We start from the raw sequence: 17,141 nt of genomic DNA on the forward strand, positions 1-17,141 counted from the left end.
TAAGTTTGCAGGAGGACGAGGGGCTCCCTTGGCGGGGCACCCCCATGTACCTTTCTCTTGTCCCCTGGACAGCTGCAGTGCCCCTGGCTTCAGCAACAACCCCCGTCTTGCTTCCTGTCGTCCAGGAGCCTCCAGAGCACCCAGGGCACTGAGGTCTGGGTGCCGGAGAGGGGAGAGCTTCTCTCGGGTTCCCCAAAACTGGCACCCTCGGCACTGGCCTGGACCTCTGGGCCCAGCTGGGGTGGGGCGGGGGGCTGTGTCTGTCTTGCTGTCACCCTGGAGTCCAGGCATCAAATGGTGGTATCCAGGCACAGCAGCTACTGCTTGGAATCACAAAGGAAACCCTTGAAAGACACCCCCCTAGACCCACCAAATCAGACGCACACTCCACGCAGAAGGCACAGCGCCTGTGAGCAGGCTGGGGGGTAGGGGCTGTGCCGGGTCCACGTTTGTCTAAGGAGAGCGGCAGGGCTGGAGCCAGGACAGCGGACAGCCTAGGGCAGGTGGCCTGAGGGGAAGGGATGTCAAGAGGTTCTGGGCCTCAGAGCAGGTGTAGTATTTACACGCCAGGACTGGGTTTTCCCACAGAGCGCCGGTTCACAACGCACAGCCGGCGGGACAGACCCAGCTGCAGCCGGCAGCAGGCAGCGACCCGAGCGAGCCCAGGCCTCGGGACTGCCCTCCGCCACGCCCGCAGCCAGGAGGCGCACTCGCCTTGGAACAGCTTCTGTGCAGTGAGGTGGGGACACAAGGCCACCACGCTGATCTGGGATTAGATTTCTGGTGCCAGGATCGGCTGGAGGCTAGAGGGCAGGGGTCAAGACCGGCGGGGAGGGTCAACCTCCAGCCGGAAGCCTGGCCCCAGATTTCAAGTTCCTGCACCTCAAAGGAGCCAGGTTCCTGGGGATGAAGTCAGCTCTGGGCTGCAGTGGGGTTTGGGGCAGATGGTGGGGGCTGCCTGGCGGCAGGAACGGTTTCCCCCAGTAGCCGGGGTGGAATCCCATCCCTGGGTGCCCTGCCCTTGCTGCACGTGTCAAATCCAGTGGCAGACGGGCCTCTGGGCTCAGCCCCTGCTTCCCCCAGGCTGCTCTCCCCCGGAGGGCACAGGCCATCGGCCTCTCCCCGGGGAACTGTGTTCTGTGCGTAACAGTGCGTAGGGGCGGACTGCACAGGGTGACCTGGGGGTCCTCCCACCTGGACAGAGGGCACGGGGACCTGTCATCAGTCCCCACCGTCTCCTTGGTGGCACTACAGTCCGCCCCTAACCCGGCACGGCCAGCTGCCCCGGGTGAGCCTGGCCGCACCTGGATTTAGGTCTGAAGGGGCACACCTGGGGGCCTGCTGCATCTCCCCAGAGCTGGCTGCCACAGCCTCAGCTGTGTGGGAGCCCCCTGGTGAAGGAGGGGGGACACAGCCCAAGCACAGGTGAGGGCCAGAGGCGGGCTGCCCGGGAGCCCCCAGAGCTGAGCGCCCGCTGGGGGCTGAGGCCTAAGGGAAGGGGCGCAGGCCCACCGGCCCTCTGCTGTGTCTGTTCCCATACTGCTGGCTGGGGCTGGGCCACCACCCGACAGCCCAGTGAGCCTGGCTTCCTTCCTCAGGGACTCCAGACAGGGCAGCAGCCCTCCTGCCATGGGCGGGGCCGTGGCGGATGATGGCCCAACCGGTGCCCAGGCCCCCGACGGGGGCTGGGGCTGGGCCGTGCTGGCAGGCTGCTTTGTCATCACGGGCTTCTCCTACGCCTTCCCCAAGGCAGTCAGCGTCTTCTTCAAGGAACTCATGCGTGAGTTTGGCATCGGCTACAGCGACACTGCCTGGGTCTCGTCCCTCCTGCTCGCCATGCTCTACGGGACAGGTGAGCGCTGGCCAGGCTGGCCGGGCCGCCCAGGGCCCGGTGGGAAAGCCGCCCCTGCCGAGCTGCGAGCCCCAGAGCACGAGGCCGGGCCCTTCTCGGCAGATACCAGCAAGGGGGCCGCTGACGCGGGGCTCTTGTGGGACCGCTTTGCTTAGGAAGGTGTCTGGCTGTGACTGCGCTCTGTGCAGCTGGTTCTCCTGGGGCGTCTGCCGAGCCGGGGGTGTCAGGGAGGGGCGGGCTCACCACTCAGCCGCTGTCCCCCCCAGGCCCGCTCTGCAGCGTGTGTGTGAATCGCTTTGGCTGTCGGCCAGTCATGCTGGCGGGCGGCCTGCTGGCGTCCCTGGGCATGGTGGCCGCATCCTTCTGCAGGAGCATCATCCAGCTGTACCTCACCGCTGGGGTCCTCACTGGTGAGCGGGGCTGGCCCGCGGGGAGGGGCAGGGCGCCAGGGGCCCATCTGCTCCCCAATGGCCACGGGCGATGGCTCAGGTCCATGGAGAAGCCCCCTGCCATGCCCACCCCCGGGCTCCAGCCTGTCCCTCATTCCCCATCTCTCTCCCAGCGTGTCCACCCGTGCCAGGGGCTCTGTGCACACACTGGGCCTCCTCACATAGAACCATTTACTCGGGAGCCTGTGCTGGGGAGAAGGTGGGCCAGGTCAGCGCCTCACCTGCCCCCGCCCCCCCAGGCTTGGGTTTGGCACTCAGCTTCCAGCCATCGCTCATCATGCTCAACCGTTACTTCAACAAGCGGCGCCCTGTGGCCAACGGGCTGGCGGCGGCGGGCAGCCCCGTGCTCCTGAGCGTGCTGTCACCGCTGGGGCAGCTGCTGCAGGACCACTACGGCTGGCGGGGCGGCTTCCTCGTCCTGGGCGGGCTGCTGCTCCACTGCTGCGCCTGCGCCGCGCTCATGAGGCCGCTGGAGGCGGCCAGCGCGGGCTCGGGCACCACGTCCCAGAGGCCATCCCGGCGGCTGCTGGACCTGAGCGTCTTCAGGGACCGCGGATTCGTGGTCTATGCGGCGGCCGCCTCCATCATGGTGCTGGGGCTCTTCGTGCCACCCGTGTTCGTGGTGAACTACGCCAAGGACCTGGGGGTGCCGGACGCCCGGGCCGCCTTCCTGCTGACCGTGCTGGGCTGCGTCGACATCTTCGCCCGGCCCGCCGCCGGCTTCGTCACAGGGCTGCCCCGGGTGCGGCCCTACTCCGTCTACCTCTTCAGCTTCGCCATGTTCTTCAACGGCTTCACCGACCTCACAGGCTCCACGGCCGGCCATTACGGTGGCCTGGTGGTCTTCTGCGTCTTCTTCGGCATCTCCTACGGCATGGTGGGGGCCCTGCAGTTCGAGGTGCTCATGGCGCTCGTGGGCACCCACAAGTTCTCCAGCGCCATTGGCCTCGTGCTGCTGCTGGAGGCCGTCGCTGTCCTCATCGGACCCCCGGCCGGAGGTGAGGCGGTGGTGGGTGGGGGCCCCGGCCAGACCCCCAGATCCAGCACCTGCTCATCCCAGGAGGGGGGAGTCATTGTGGGGAACCCCTGCCCTCACCTGGCATAGCCCGGGGCCACCACACCCTCCGGCACGTAGCAGGCAGGTGTGAGCAATGAAGGGGGCGCGAGGGAGGCTCCAGGGGGCCTGGCAAGCTGACACCGTCCCCTCCGCAGGCAAACTCCTAGACACCACGTGCGTCTACCAGTTCGTGTTCATCCTCGCCGGCACGGAGGTGCTGGCGGCCGCCCTGGTGCTGCTGCTGGGCAACGTCTTCTGCGTTGCGAGGAGGCCTGCGAGGGCCGCCACGGAAGAGGAGCACCACGAGCCCCCAGCGGACGGCAGGGACAGGGTGGACTCAAGGGAGGTAGAGCAATTCCTGAAGGCGGAGCCTGAGGAAAAAGGGGAGATCGCTCACACCCTGGAAACGAGCGTCTGAGCTGGAGCGGCCAGGGCACAGGGAGCTGGACGGAGGCGTCAAGGCTTGTATTTATTTCACAAACAGGACTAGCTCGGGTGGGGCCCCAGCTCCCAGCAGCGGATCGTCACCCATCAGTGTTTTTCAGGGGAGGTGGCGGGTGGGAACCGTGTCGTTCCAAAGCAGATCTGTGGTGAAGCCAAGCTCGAGGTTACAAGCCGTCTGCACCAGGCACCTAGCCTGCTGACCCCAGAACTGCCCGGTGTCCACGTCTGGGCTCAAGGACCTAGAAACCCTGGCTTCGGAGACTTTCTTGGGGGTGGGGCCGGGGCAGCCCTGCACCAGGCCCTCCGTCCCTGCCTGCCTGCGCCCACCATGCCCATTGCCACCTGGGGCCCCAGCCCACCCTCTCTAGTGTCGGGGGGCAAAGCTCCCTCTACCTCTGGAAGGTCTGGAATAAACCTGCGTGTCAGGGGAGCCAAGTTTGGCTGAACGAAGGGACACAGTCTACTGCTCACCCCCACTCTCCCTTTCTCAGCCAACGAAGGGGGTCTGGTCCTGCCAGCATGTCAGCCAAGTGCTGCTGGGCAAGGGCCCTTCCGGTGGCCCCCGGGAGCCCCTGGGAGGACGCACTTCCTGCCTTCCCTTCATCCACCCTGCAGCTGGCTGCCATCTGCTCCCGTGCTCCCCACCAGCCCCGCCGGCCTTGCCCAGGCACCGCACACCCACCTGCCCTCGTGGCCAGAGCTGCCTGCGTGGCTGGGACCCGGTCAGAGGCCGCTGGGGCTGCCTCAGTAGGTGGTGCGTCGAGGGCGCCGGGGGCGGCAGCGGGGACCCTGGCAGGCCGCGGGCACCCGGGGGGACGCCACGTCCCTGCTCCTCTGCAATGAAAAGCAAGCGAGGGCTCACGTCCGGAGCTCGGTCGCCGCAACGCCACCCAGGGGCTCCGCGCAGAGGCCAGGCGCCTGTCTGCAGCCTCACGGCCCCGGGTCTGCCCCTCCGGGGGCAGGAACGAGGGTAGGCACAGCCCTGCGGCTGCTGACCCGCTGCGTAAGGAGGGCCAGTCGGGCCCCTGGCAAAGCTGAGATGCCAGCCCCAGCTGCAGCCCCGAGGCCGTGGTCTCAGCAGCCACCTCCCTGAACTGGAGGTGGGGAGGGAAGTGGTGGAGTGGACACCTTGCCCTCTGGGCTGGGCACGCCTGCTCCCCTCTCCGGACCAGCCCCACCCAGCTACCCCAGGCTTGCTGGCCGGCTGAGGACCAAGCACCCACCCCCACGGATGTCTCCCCTCCTCCTCACCCTGAGTGGCTTCGCCCCTGCTGGCCCCAGTAGACTGGCCCCTCCCAGCCATGCCCTGGGGACACTGTTGGCGACTCTGAGACAGTCAGGTCAGCACACCTGGGAGGCTTGGCTGGGGTCCATGCACCCCAGGGTGGGGGCTCAGACTGGATGCTAGGTGCAGTGGTCCCACCCCATCCCAGCCTCCCACGCTGATGGGCTGGAGGGGTAGACCCCCGCGCCAGGCTGTGTTTCCATGGCATCACCCACACACTGAAAACTCGCCAACTGAGGAAATAAAGACCACGTGCTGGGGGCAGGAAGAAAGGTAGACGTCGTCATATGTTTATTATTTACACGGTGTCAGAAGTACAAATACAGTGGTCACACAAACACAAGGTCCGAGACACCACTGACACAGGCTACAGACACGCCACTGCGGCTCCTGCAGGTGGTGACAGGACACAACGCTGCCCACGGCCGCACGCAGCTGCCACGCCTCCGAGCGGGGAGCCCCGACCTGCCCTGACCCGCCTGGCCTGGGCCCCAAACCCTGTGCGTCAGTGCACCGCCATCTGGCATCCCAGGACCAGCACTCCTGGGCGGCAGGGCTTTGGGGCAGGAGGGACGCAGACTGGAATACCTTTCAGGCCCCTCGCTTCCTATGAGCCCCCAGTTTCCAGCGCCCCTGCAGTGGGGGACATGCACAGAACAGAAGGACCTACGAATGCACACACTGCACCCCTTTCCCGAGAAGAGGGTCCTGTCTACTGGCTGCCACCGCCCGGGGCCTCCTACACAGCAAACAAGGGGACGGCCACGGGGAGACGCGCGCCTGCGCCAAGGGTCTTTCTGGTGAGAGCACGGGGCAGGGCCCCTCCGCTCCTGGACTCATGAAGCACAACATCACACCCTCCTGGACCTTCCAGCCACGGGGCACCTGCTTCTTGGCACTCCGGAGGGGACTCCCCTGGGCAGGCCCGTCTGGGCAAGCCTGCATCCAGGCAGCCGGCCTGCCCTTGGCTTTGAGCACACGGATGCTAAGACACATGAAGGGCCGCTCGGCACCGCTAATATTTACAGTCTGCTCAGAGAGTGCCCCCCAGATCCAAAGCCTTTGAGGCAACCACCACCAGCAAAGCAGGCGCATGCGCCCCGGGGCCGTCCAGACGCGGCCTCTGCCCCCACCGTTGTGTCGAGGAGGCGGGCCCGGTGCTCGGCTCTGCCGGAAGCACTCGCCGGCAGCCGAACTTCCTGAGGGCTCAGACGGCTGGGGAGGGCGGGGAGGCCAAAACCGGGTGAGGTCACAGGACACAGCACACGACACTCGCAGACACACACTGCACGCACGTGTACACCTGACCACTTCTGGGAGGATGCCCCTTCCAGTGCGCCGCGCCAAGCAGCAGCAGGTAGATCGCTGGCGGCACGGGGGCCAGTGCCCGCCTCGGGCTACACATAACTCCACGCTGGTGTCTGAGTCGGGACTCTTTGAAGTCAAACAGCTTTTTTTAAGACCGGAGAAACAGACAAGAAGAAAACAATAAAAAGATTTCTTTACACAGATTTAAGCCAATAATTTTTAGCAAAATGATACAAAACTGTCAGAACCAAGTAGAAGATGGTTACAGCAGACTCATCGGGGAGCGCGGAGCGCCTCCGCGGCAGGGAGGGCCGGCGGGCTCTGGAACGGGAGTCTGGTTCCTGCAGGTGTCTTGCACTCTGCGTTTCTTCCCAGGCCCATGACTAAAGTTCACGGGGGCCTCAGTGGAGCCCAGGCGGTGGCAGCGCTTGGAGTCTGTCCGGTTTAGTTTACTGTTTCCCCACGGGCGTTGCTGAGTGGGCGGCCTGGAGAGCACCCGGTGTCCTAGACCGGGGAGCGTCACTAGTAAAGCCATGTAACAGAGTAGATCAGCCATGCATTCATTGTCTGCCCTTCACAGCAAAAAGGAGGGTTCTCATCGGTGCACGACAGACTGAAGACCACTGGAAGCCACCCGACCAGGAATCTGTCGGAGCCAAAGCACAGGACAAGGTCAGCATGTGGCCAGAGGGCCGGGCCAGGCTGGGCGGTCAGTGAGTGCCCTGAAGGAAGGGGACAGGGGTTGCCCAGCCCCACTCTGGACACGCGCACCCCCAGCTGCTCCGGGAGCGCCCCCTGCGGCCAGGACATGTGCTCAGCAGAACAGGGACAGGAAGACAGGGAAGGAGGTGAGGCATGCAGGCGGAGCCGATCAGCTTGGGGACGACAGGACCGGAGTCGAAGCAGGAAGAGATGCTTGATCCCAGCACCCCCCCCCCAAAAAACCTGGTGTTCTGAAATGAGGGGCCAGGCCCCCGAGGCGCTGGGACACACACCCGCTTCCCTGACGGCCCCCTGAGCACCAGGGTGTCTGCGCCGCAGCAGGCTCCATGTGGCCCGGAGCCCAGCTGCAGCCCCCAGCGGTGGGAAAGGGCCACCCGGCGCGGCCCTGAGGAGCGCACCCGGGCGCCCAGCCATGCGCACCGGCAGGGAATAGGCGTCTGGGCTGACAGGTTAGTACACACGACAGCAGGGACAAGATGGTGGGCAGAGACCAAGTTTGAAAAGAAAAACAAAGCAAGGAAGACAGAAATTAACGCGGAGGAAGAGACGACAGAGCCGGGCTGCGGAGCCCGCAGGAGCCTCAGGCGCAGCAGAGGCCCCCAAGCATGGCCACGCAGCAGAGCGTGACAGACACACGACCCCCACGGCCGGACCCAAGGCGCAGCGCCTGGGGGTGCCCTGGAGCCCCAGAGCCAGTGCACGTGGAGGCCCCCAGGGCCCTGCTCCCCACAGGGGCTCCAACCCACACAGCGCACAGGTGCCAGAGTCACCCCGCTCGCGGACTCCCTGTGGGCCGCTTGCCCCCACAGACTGGGCACCTCGCACCGGGGGCAGAGCCGGGTGGAAGCCCTCACTGCACCTGCAGCACCGGGCATGCAAGGCCGAGCCCCGCTGCGTGCTCCCACGGGGGCAGGGGCCGGCTCCCGCCCGCCCTGGCGCCGGCTCTCTGGGCGCTGCCGTGAGCACACTCACCCAGTGCCGCCTCCGACGGGGACGCGCAGCTACTTGCCGTGGTGCTCGAAAGGAATGCTATTCTGAGGTGGGGAAAAGACAGCTGTCGGTCCCGGCGCAAGGCCTTCTGCCTGCAGAAGCGCGTCCTCCACCGGGTCCGCCGTCACTGCCGGGGTGCCTCCGAGGGGACCCCAGGAACCACCCGGGAGCTCCACCTCACCTTTTGGGAGTTGCCCCCAAACAAGAGCAGCTGCAGCTGCCCCTTCAGGACGACCTGCCGCCAAGGCCAACGAAGGGCCAGCGCAGCCCCCTAACTCCACCCTCAGCGCAGCCCAGTACCCGGCGGCGGCCCCAGCCCCGCTCCCAGCTCGGAGCAGCCAGTGCTTGGGCAGCTGGGGAGGGTGACACCTTCCTGTGACACACGAAGTGGCCGCGTGTCCTCAGGACACAGGGAGAGGACGGGATCTTGTTTGGACGACGGGACGTGCGTGAAAATTAATGCAAGGAGCAAGTGGCCTGGGAACCGGCATCGCTGCTGTCAGCGCCGCGGGACCAAGAGAACAACTTCACACGCGAGCCCGTCCACCAGATGCCCTGGACGCTCAGGCCGTCTTGGCCAAACAGGCCAGACTCACACTCCGGGCTGGGGAACACGTGCACTCAGGCCCCTGAGGCTGGTCCAGCACCAGCTGCCCTCGTGAAGGAAGCGGGTGTCAGGAGGAGCGGCCACCCTTCTGTAGCCTGAGTGCGCGATGGCCACAGGTGCAGCCAGGGACCCCACTGACAGGTGGGCTGGTGGCGGCTCCAAGCCCCTTTCCACTGAAGCTGAGCCACCTGCCAGGCTGGGCGGGTCGCACCGGACGCGTCCCCTCCTTGAGGGCACAGAGGAGACCCTGCCCCGAGTGAGCCAGTGGGACACAGGCATGGCTGCTTCTCCTTCCCCTGCTCTCTCTGGGGAGTTAGTGTAAACGGAGGCTGCAGAACCAGGGGAGCTGGAGGACCCCACTTACTGCCCAGCCTCCCAACCGCCAAGGCAAACGTTGGGGGCACCCCGCACCTTCCTGGCAACAGCCTGGGAACTGTGTGGCCAGCAGGGACCGATGGGCTGGGGCTGCCCTGCGTGGGGACGAACTGGACCCACACTTCTAGGTGCCTGGCACCCAAAGGGCCTCCACCTCGCCCACGCTTCATTTTCATAGGAAAGGTAAGCCCGTCCCTTTCTTCCTCTTTGCTGGCTGGGCCCCCAACATGCAGACGTCGAGTCCAGACTGAGCCCCCTACGCCCCCCCCGACTCAGGGTGTCCCCCCTAAAGTGTCCCGGGGCCACAGAGCCGCCACACGCCCAGGTGGGGGTAGACAGCTGCCGACTCATGGGTTCCAGGACTCGGGGGAGGAAGCCCTAAAGCCTCCCGCTGGGTCCTGCGGTTGGGGCGAGGGAACCAGGGGCTGAGACCCCTGCACCTTCAGGGAGAAAGCGACGGCACAGGCCCCGCCCATGCCCAGCAGAACCACTGTCAGAGGAGGGTCTGGGAAGGAGAGTGGGCAGCAGCGGCCTCTGCCGGACCAGTGGGTCCACGTGCCTCTCAGACCCTGTGCTCCGGCCACCCCAGTCGCCAAAAAGCCACAGCCAGCACCCAGAGGCCTGCTGCAGAGAAGCATCCCGGGGAACCACAGGGGTGGCGGGCACAGCCAGCCGGGGCTGGGCTCCCCCAGGACGCCCCAGGGGACGGCTGCGGGAGCAGGCTCCTGACCCGTAATTGCCCTGCCACGGGAGGGGCCCGGGAAGCTCTTGAGGAAAAAGCCACTGCAGAGGAGCCTGCAAGGCAGAAGAGCAGCTACGGAGCCCGAGTGAGAAACAGCGTGGATGGAAGGAAACGGGGAGGACACGCGTGCCGGGCCCCTGGAGGACGCGCGCACGCACAGCGACGTGAAGCTGGGACCCTCGCCTACAGCACGTCACCAGGTGCCGGGCCCAACGGGCCTCCGTCCACACCACCACGTGGCCGACACCAGCAGCCCCTCCCCCCGGCCTGGCCAGGCTCTGCCGGGCAGAGGGTGACGAGAGTCCACGGCTGGCGGTGTGCAACAGACCGCAGCCACCGGGCACTGCGTGGCGGGGAGGCAGGGGAGACGCCGGGCCTCCGAGGCCAGCGTGGGCCCGGGCAGCAGAGGAGAAGAGGCCCCGGCACCGGCCAGGACGGCGGGGATCGAGTCCCGTGCCCACAGCCACTCTCGGAGGCTCTCAACCGAGAAGGCGAGTGGCAGCCAGGGGGCAGCGCCCCTCATCAGTTCACACGCCCCGAAACCCTCGCTACACCCGCCGGAGCCCCCAGGCCAGCGTCCCAGCGCAGCAAGCTGGCGCGCGTACCTGTGAGGTGGACATGCGGGACGTGTCTTGCCGGCCCGTGAGGTCTGACGAGGAGATGTTGACAGGGGCGCCGCGGTGCAGCCGCATGCTCACTTTCCGCTCTCGCTCCATGCCGGACACGGGCCGGGGAGAGGTGTTAGCTGGGGGGGGCGGGGGGGAGGCGGGCGAGTGAGGCCTCCCGACGCGCCCCCGGGCTCTGTCCTTGGCACGCAGCCCGGGGCAGCCCAGGGCCTCCTGCACCAGCCCGCACCCCTGGGCTCGGTGGCCACGGACAGGAGGGCGCCCGCTGATGCTGCCTGCTCGCGTACGCCCGGGGGCGCGGCCCCAGGGGAGGGCTGCCCAGGGCTCCACTGGCGATGCTGTCAGGTGGGGATGGGTGGGTGTCGAGGGGCTAAATGGGGCACGTGTGTCAGGAGATGAGAGGCGGGGTTCCCCAAGGTGCCGCCCCATGTGCTCACTGGCCTGTCCCTCTTGGGAGTGAGCACAACTTGAAGGGGCCACACGGGCGCCCCCAGGAGGCGCAGCCCCCCCACCCAGACCCTGCTCAGAGCTGCTGCCCCTAGATCACATGCAAACAGAACCCCACTGCCTGCTGAGGCGGCAGGAGGCACCCGTGGCGTGAGCTGGCAGCCCCGGGACCACTCACCAGTGTGTGAGGTAGGGGTGAGCGGGGTGGGGGGAGCCACTTCTTGAGTCCCCCGCAGCCGGCCTGAGGCTGTAGAAGGGAGCCCGCGGGTGGCTGGGTTTCGGGAGTGTCTCAATCTGTCCTCGCGGTCCCGACGTTCCCGCTCGGCATCGTCCGCCGCCCGGCTGGCGCCCTGGGAAGGCAAGTGGAGGAGAATGAGTGGGGTTTGGTGAACAATGTCCCGAGGCGCTGGTCGTCCCCTGCAGCCCGAGAGAAGGACACCAGAGGCATTTGGGATAAGTATGCTGTGAAGTCATCCAGGTCAATGAGACTTTCCTCCCTTTCCAGGAAAATGTGCAGCACACCGAGGTCCTGCACCTGGGGAGCGAGGCGCTGGGCTTCCTGTCTCCCCAGTGCAGCAGAGGACACCCTGCCTGCGGCTGCAGCAGCTCCTCAAACCTCCAACGCCCAGCCAGCTGAGTGGCTTTCTCTGTCAATGCTCAATAGGAGGACAGGGACCCATCGGAAGTCATGACAACCTGAGAAGCAGGCGTGAGCAGTGGTCCTTGGTTGGCCGGGGGCTCCACTTGGTCAGACCCCTGGCCCCAGGATGAATGGCGCGCCAGGGCACATGCCACGAGGAGGCCACAGGATGGACTCCGGCACAAGCAGCCAGTTATGCTCTCAGTGAGTAACACGCGGCTGTGCAGAGCGCTGCGTGTCACGTGGTACAGCTAGGACTCCACCCACTGAAGCTCATACACACACCCCGGGACGATCAGGTGAGCCTGCGAACTGCACGCAGCTCTGGAGCCAACTCTAGACACATGTGCTTCCGCAAACGTCCCACGGACGCAGCACGTCTCCGCGCCGCTCACAGCGGCTTTCCAGCCGCAGTGGGGTGGTTGTGGCACCCACGCAAACTGCAGAACTGAAATTATTTACCATGTAGCCCTTTACAGAAAAGGTGTGCCGGGCCCTGATATGAGGAACATTCAGAAGGGGGGGCTCCAGCGGCTCTGACGGGGGTCCACCCTGATGTCCAGACGCTGACCCCCTCCAGTGCCTGGCTCTCCGTGGACAGCTCGGGCCGGGCCGGGTTGGGGTCAGGACGGCCGGGCTGGCAGACAGACCCCACGGTGCACGAGCACCCGCACCCCAAGGCGGGGACAAGCCCTCCTGTTTTGCATCCTCTGAAAAAAAGGTTCTGCTCCTCAATCAGACTTTGTCACTCTGGAAAGGTTCCAATTTCTGTTTTAAGCTCAGGACTACAGAGAATAAGCTTTTAACAAAAGAAGGAGCAGACATTCCAAAACCCCTGGAATTCTGGCCACGCTGTCTGAAGATTCATTAACTGAACCCAGAGCTGATGTGGGGGGACGGCCTGTTCCGGGGGAAGAAGCTGCAGTCCGCGCCCCCCCCCCCCCCCCCCCGCAACACTCGCACGAGCGATCAGTGACCACGCTGAGCAACAGGGTCAAGGCCGGACCCCACGCTGCAGACGGGGTGAGCGGCGCCGCCCACCCCCGGGCTCCAGCACCACGGCCCTCAGGGCCGACGGCGGGAACAACGAGAGGGCCTTTCCGTGGAAGGAGACTCGGCACTCGGGGGGAGCGCCAGCTCTGGGCAGCCCCACGTCTGTCCTGCCTGCCTCCTCTGCCCCTCAACGGTCACCTCGGGTCTCGGAGCCACTCGCCCGCGGGTGGACCCCACAGGCCGAGCCCTGCAGGAGCGCCCGGCTCCCAGGGCCGCCCCCACGCACACCGCAAGGCCACTTACGAACTTGAGCATGTTCCAGTCGAACACGTAGTCGTAGGAGAAGCCCTGGCGGTGGAACAGGTTCCGGAAGAGCTGCCTCAGGTACGAGTAGTCGGGCTTGTCGTCGAAGCGCAGGGAGCGGCAGAAGTTCAGGTACGTGGCAAACTCGGCTGGGGAGTCACAGAAGCTCCGAGCTGAGCAGCCACGCCACCGACTGGGAGCCCACATGGCGCCCGAGAGCACCGCTTTCCACCCTCGTTCCCACTGGGGGGCGACCCAGGGACCCTGAACTGCCGGCCACCCCGGGAGGCACTGCGGCTTCGGGAAAAGCCTAGGAAGGGCTGCGTCCCCGGGCAGCCTGGCTCCCCTCCTGCCTGCCCCCAAGCAGCTCCACGGAGCCTACGCGAGTGGCCTGGGTTAGGGCTCCGGATGCTGCCACAGGAGGTGGGGGCTCGCCCTGCCCCCGCCGGTCCCGGGACACTCACACGGGTAGCCCTTGCACAGCACTTCGATGGGCGTGGACATCTTCTTCTCGCTGATGCGCTCGTACTTCTGCCTCTTGGTAGCGGCTTTCAGCCCCTGCCAGGGCAGGGAGCCCAGGTTGAAGTACATGAGCACGTAGCCCAGTGACTCCAGGTCGTCCCTTCGAGATTGTTCTGGAAAAAGAAGGGAAATGAGCCAAGGCTGGCCCACGTCAGTAGCAGCAAACACACACTCGCTGTGGAAACAAATTCTAAAAACACAGAGATACACTTGGATTCCTTCCTTCCACCAGTAGCTGCCCTGGATGTGGGGTCAGGGAGCCGCGACAGCCCCGTCACAGCGGCCAGAGCGCCATCCCTCACCCACGCCCACACTTCAGAGTCCCCGCTCTGCCACCCGAGTGCTGACCGGCCCCCGCCCCCGAGGCGGGCCTTCCCCGCGCCGGCGGCAGGCTCACCGATGCCGAGGTGCGTGTTGATGGAGGCGTACCGCGCTGTCCCGGTGAGGTTTTTGTTCTCACGGTAGGGGATGTGCTGGTGGGTGCGGGCGTCCCGGTACTTCTTGGCCAGGCCAAAGTCTATGATGTAGACTAGGTTGCCCTTCTTGCCCAGCCCCATGAGGAAGTTATCTGGCTTCACGTCGCGGTGGATGAAGTTCTTTGAGTGGATGTATTCGATCCGACTGATCTGCAAGCAGGGCGGCAGCGCGGGGTCAGCCCGACCACGGCCTAGAGGAGGCTTCTGCCCGGCGCCGGGGGCCTGCTGGAGCCACGCAGCTGCACCCCTCCACCGGGCGGTCACGCAGCAATCCAGACGGGACACGGAGCCCAGCAGCCCAGGCGCTTCCCTCCTGCGGGCTCCCCGGGCGGAAGGACAGCACCGCAGCACTGTCCCGGCTGCAGTCCCGCCTCTGGGAGCCAGGCCCCACACGTGCAAGTCCGGTGCCCCCCGGTGGCTCTCCAAACCCAACCCACCCTGTCACTTCTTCCCTGTGCACGACAGGCGGACGGAGAGGAGCCCCCGTGCCAGACCAGTCACTTCTGAACAACAGACTCTTACCATCTGGTCGGCCAGCAGCAGGACGGTCTTGAGACTGAACTTCCGGGAGCAGAAGTTGAAGAGGTCTTCCAGGCTGGGCCCCAGCAGCTCCATCACCATGACATTGTAGTCCCCCTCCGCCCCGCACCACCGGATGGTGGGGATGCCCACTGGAAGACACGCGCGGCGTTTCAAGGTGGCCTGGGTCAGGGACTCAGACACACCGGCGCTCATACTGTGACTAACAAGGGCCAGGTGGGTGGTCGTCACAGGGACACAGGACGAGGACAGATGGCCCACTCTGTGAGCGGGGCGCAGGCAGATGCAGGACGGAGAAGGAGGGGCAGGCAAGAGGGGCCCGGGTGGAAGAAGCGCCCCGGGTCCCCTGTGATCAACATCCTGCTAGTGTGGCGTGGGAGGAACACAAAAGACTCAAGTCTAACTGTTAATGATGAACTCTACAATGTGCGAGATGAAAAACACACAGGGTGGGAGCCGCAGCAGACCTGCCATGTCAACTTCAAGGCATGTGACAGACAGCAACCCCCAACGGAGCGAGCGTGGGACGCCTTCAGGCCCCGAGGAGAGGAAAGAGAAGGGAGGACCGGCATCACATGGGAAGAAGTAGCTGGACAAAAGCATTTAACCCACAGACCCAAACAGCTCAATGAACCCCAAGAACAAGGACTGTAAGGAACATCACACTTGTACCTGACAATTCAGTCGCTTGTCACCAGTGACAGAGAACATCCTGAAAGCAGCGAGGAGACCTGTCACGTACTGAGGGACAAAGAACAGGGTGACTAGACTTCCCATCAGAGCACACGGAGGAAGAGCCTTCAAGCCCAGAATAAACCGGCCTTCTACCAAAGTAGAGACGGCAAAACATCCTCAGCAAAGGCCAAACAGAGACACCTGCAGACGGAACAAGCGGCAGAACCAGCCGCCAGCAGACCGGCTCGGCTCGTCTGTCCCTCACCGGACAGAAGGCGGGGCCTCCGCGGAGGACAGAGCACCGGCAGCCAGCACGACCTGCACACGGCCCACGGCGGCCCGCGGCGGCGACGGCAGGGGGCGTGGGCGGGTGGGGAGAAAGCACGCTTGCGAAGGGTCTGCTGTTCCGCGCCAGGTAAGGATGGACGTGAGACACCAACCTCAGCCACCAGCGCAAGAGGGACGTTAATAAGCCAGCAGAGGAGCTGATCATAAGAAAAATCATTAAAAAAATACCTGAGCCCTGGCCAGTTGGCTCAGTGGGTTGGAGCGTCATCCCGACACACCAAGGCTGCAGGTTCGATACCCAGTCAGGGCACATACAAGAAGCAACTGATGAATGCATCAGTAAGTAAAACAATAAGTCAACGTTTCTCTCTCCCTAAATATAAATAAAAGAAAAACTCGATTAATCCAAAATTAGACCAAAAAAGGGGGTAAGGAAACACAGAGGAGACAGAAACCAGCAGCAAGACCACAGACTCAAACATCACCTGTCACCAATGACATTAAACATGAACACGGAGAGTCCGCCCTAGAGCCTGTGATGGGGAGCCCAAGGACGCAGGACAAAGCCAGGTTCCTCGTCTGACTGGCCCACACGAGACCCGGCTCCCACGGCAGCTCCCGTGACAGCACAGTGCAGGGGTCTGAGCCCCTGCCACCATCTCCAGCCTTGAGGGAGGGAGGCCTTTCTCAGAGCAACGGAGCCAGCCAACACCCTCTCCGCCCGCCACGCACTCTGGGCGCCTTGACACACAGAGGGGGAAAGAAGGGCACCTAGCGCACGGGAGCACTCGACAGAGCAGATGGTGGGACAGACCACTGTCAGGTCACAGCAATAAAGGCATCGTGTCACCAAGAGAACATGACTCTCAGTGACTGTGCAGCTAACAAAAGAACGTGGCCACGCGTGAGGCCACACGGCAGACTGGCGCAGTCTGGGTGCGTGGCAGGGGCCCCGCACAGCCGAGTCCTCGTCCCGCATGCACAGGCGTTCACCCAGACAGGAGACCAGCCTCGCTCAGTCCAAGGGCTCAGGGTGTGCAAAGCATGTTCTCAGATGACATGGCGGTTCAATTAGCAACAGAGAACAGAGAGTTCAGAAAACCCCCCAAATGCTCGGAAGCTCCATGACACACCCCAGAAGAACACCAGACCCTCTCTTTCTCCCCTGTCCTGCGAGCCATGACCCCTTCACTGGAGCTCAGGGAAACCTATCCTCGGCCAGTGCCCGTGAAGCCGAGGCTCGCTGACCGCTGTGCTGGCGAGCAGGGCAGCGTCCCAGACACTGCGCAGCCCCCGCCATCAGACACGCCAGTGGTGGTGACCGTGTTGGTGATGGCAGCCATCAGCCGGTCCAGCCCTCAGCCTCTGAGCCTTCCAGGCAAGGCCCTGGCATCACAGAAGCAGAGACGAGACTGCCCGGCTATGCCCGTTCCCGACGCTGCAGGCTTGCTGAGCACAATAAACGGATGTTTCACACACACACACAATTAACTAACCCACGGATCAAGGGAGAAATCAAGGGGGGAATGAGGAAGCGTTTGGAGTAAATGAAAATGAGAACTGAACACACCAGGACTTCTGAGATGCTGCCCCTGTCGTAGTTAGGCGAATTTATAGCAACTGAACACCTGTATTAGGAAGACTAATAATCTGTTTCTACCTGAAATAGAAATTAAACCCAAAACAAGCAGAAGGAATAAAAGGTCACAGTAAACAGCAATAATATAGAGAACAAGCAACAGAGAAAAACTACTGAAACCAAAAGCTAGTTCTTTGGGAAGATTTTTAAAATCTTTTAG

At 64.4% G+C, this 17,141-nt stretch overlaps 2 protein-coding genes across 4 annotated transcripts in view; one reads left to right on the top strand and one right to left on the bottom strand.

The window, feature by feature from the left end:
• SLC16A3 (solute carrier family 16 member 3) lies at positions 1 to 4,237 on the top strand. The gene is made up of 5 exons (XM_090290704.1): positions 1 to 739; positions 1,599 to 1,852; positions 2,119 to 2,262; positions 2,541 to 3,299; positions 3,514 to 4,237. The coding sequence occupies exons 1-5, from the start codon at positions 522 to 524 to the stop codon at positions 3,774 to 3,776; spliced, it is 1,638 nt and encodes a 545-aa protein (XP_090146830.1). The 5' UTR covers positions 1 to 521; the 3' UTR covers positions 3,777 to 4,237.
• CSNK1D (casein kinase 1 delta) overlaps positions 3,821 to 17,141 on the bottom strand; it is a 24,931-nt gene continuing 11,610 nt past the window's right edge. Inside the window, exons 3-10 of one of the 3 annotated variants that reach the window (XM_090290692.1) lie at positions 14,362 to 14,510; positions 13,761 to 13,989; positions 13,306 to 13,476; positions 12,842 to 12,990; positions 11,084 to 11,255; positions 10,438 to 10,577; positions 4,485 to 4,636; positions 3,821 to 3,943 (exon numbers count right to left, since the gene is read on the bottom strand). In XM_090290692.1, the coding sequence (XP_090146818.1) occupies positions 4,547 to 4,636; positions 10,438 to 10,577; positions 11,084 to 11,255; positions 12,842 to 12,990; positions 13,306 to 13,476; positions 13,761 to 13,989; positions 14,362 to 14,510 (1,100 nt within the window). In that variant the 3' untranslated portion in view covers positions 3,821 to 3,943; positions 4,485 to 4,546. Of the gene's footprint in view, positions 3,944 to 4,484; positions 4,637 to 6,796; positions 7,042 to 8,090; positions 8,153 to 10,437; positions 10,578 to 11,083; positions 11,256 to 12,841; positions 12,991 to 13,305; positions 13,477 to 13,760; positions 13,990 to 14,361; positions 14,511 to 17,141 lie in introns of those variants that run through there. The other 2 variants (XM_090290694.1, XM_090290693.1) reach the window with 2 other exon arrangements.

This window comes from Furipterus horrens, unplaced genomic scaffold (genome assembly GCF_987537825.1).
Source record: "Furipterus horrens unplaced genomic scaffold, mFurHor1.1.pri manual_scaffold_11, whole genome shotgun sequence".
Lineage (NCBI taxonomy): Eukaryota > Metazoa > Chordata > Mammalia > Chiroptera > Furipteridae > Furipterus > Furipterus horrens.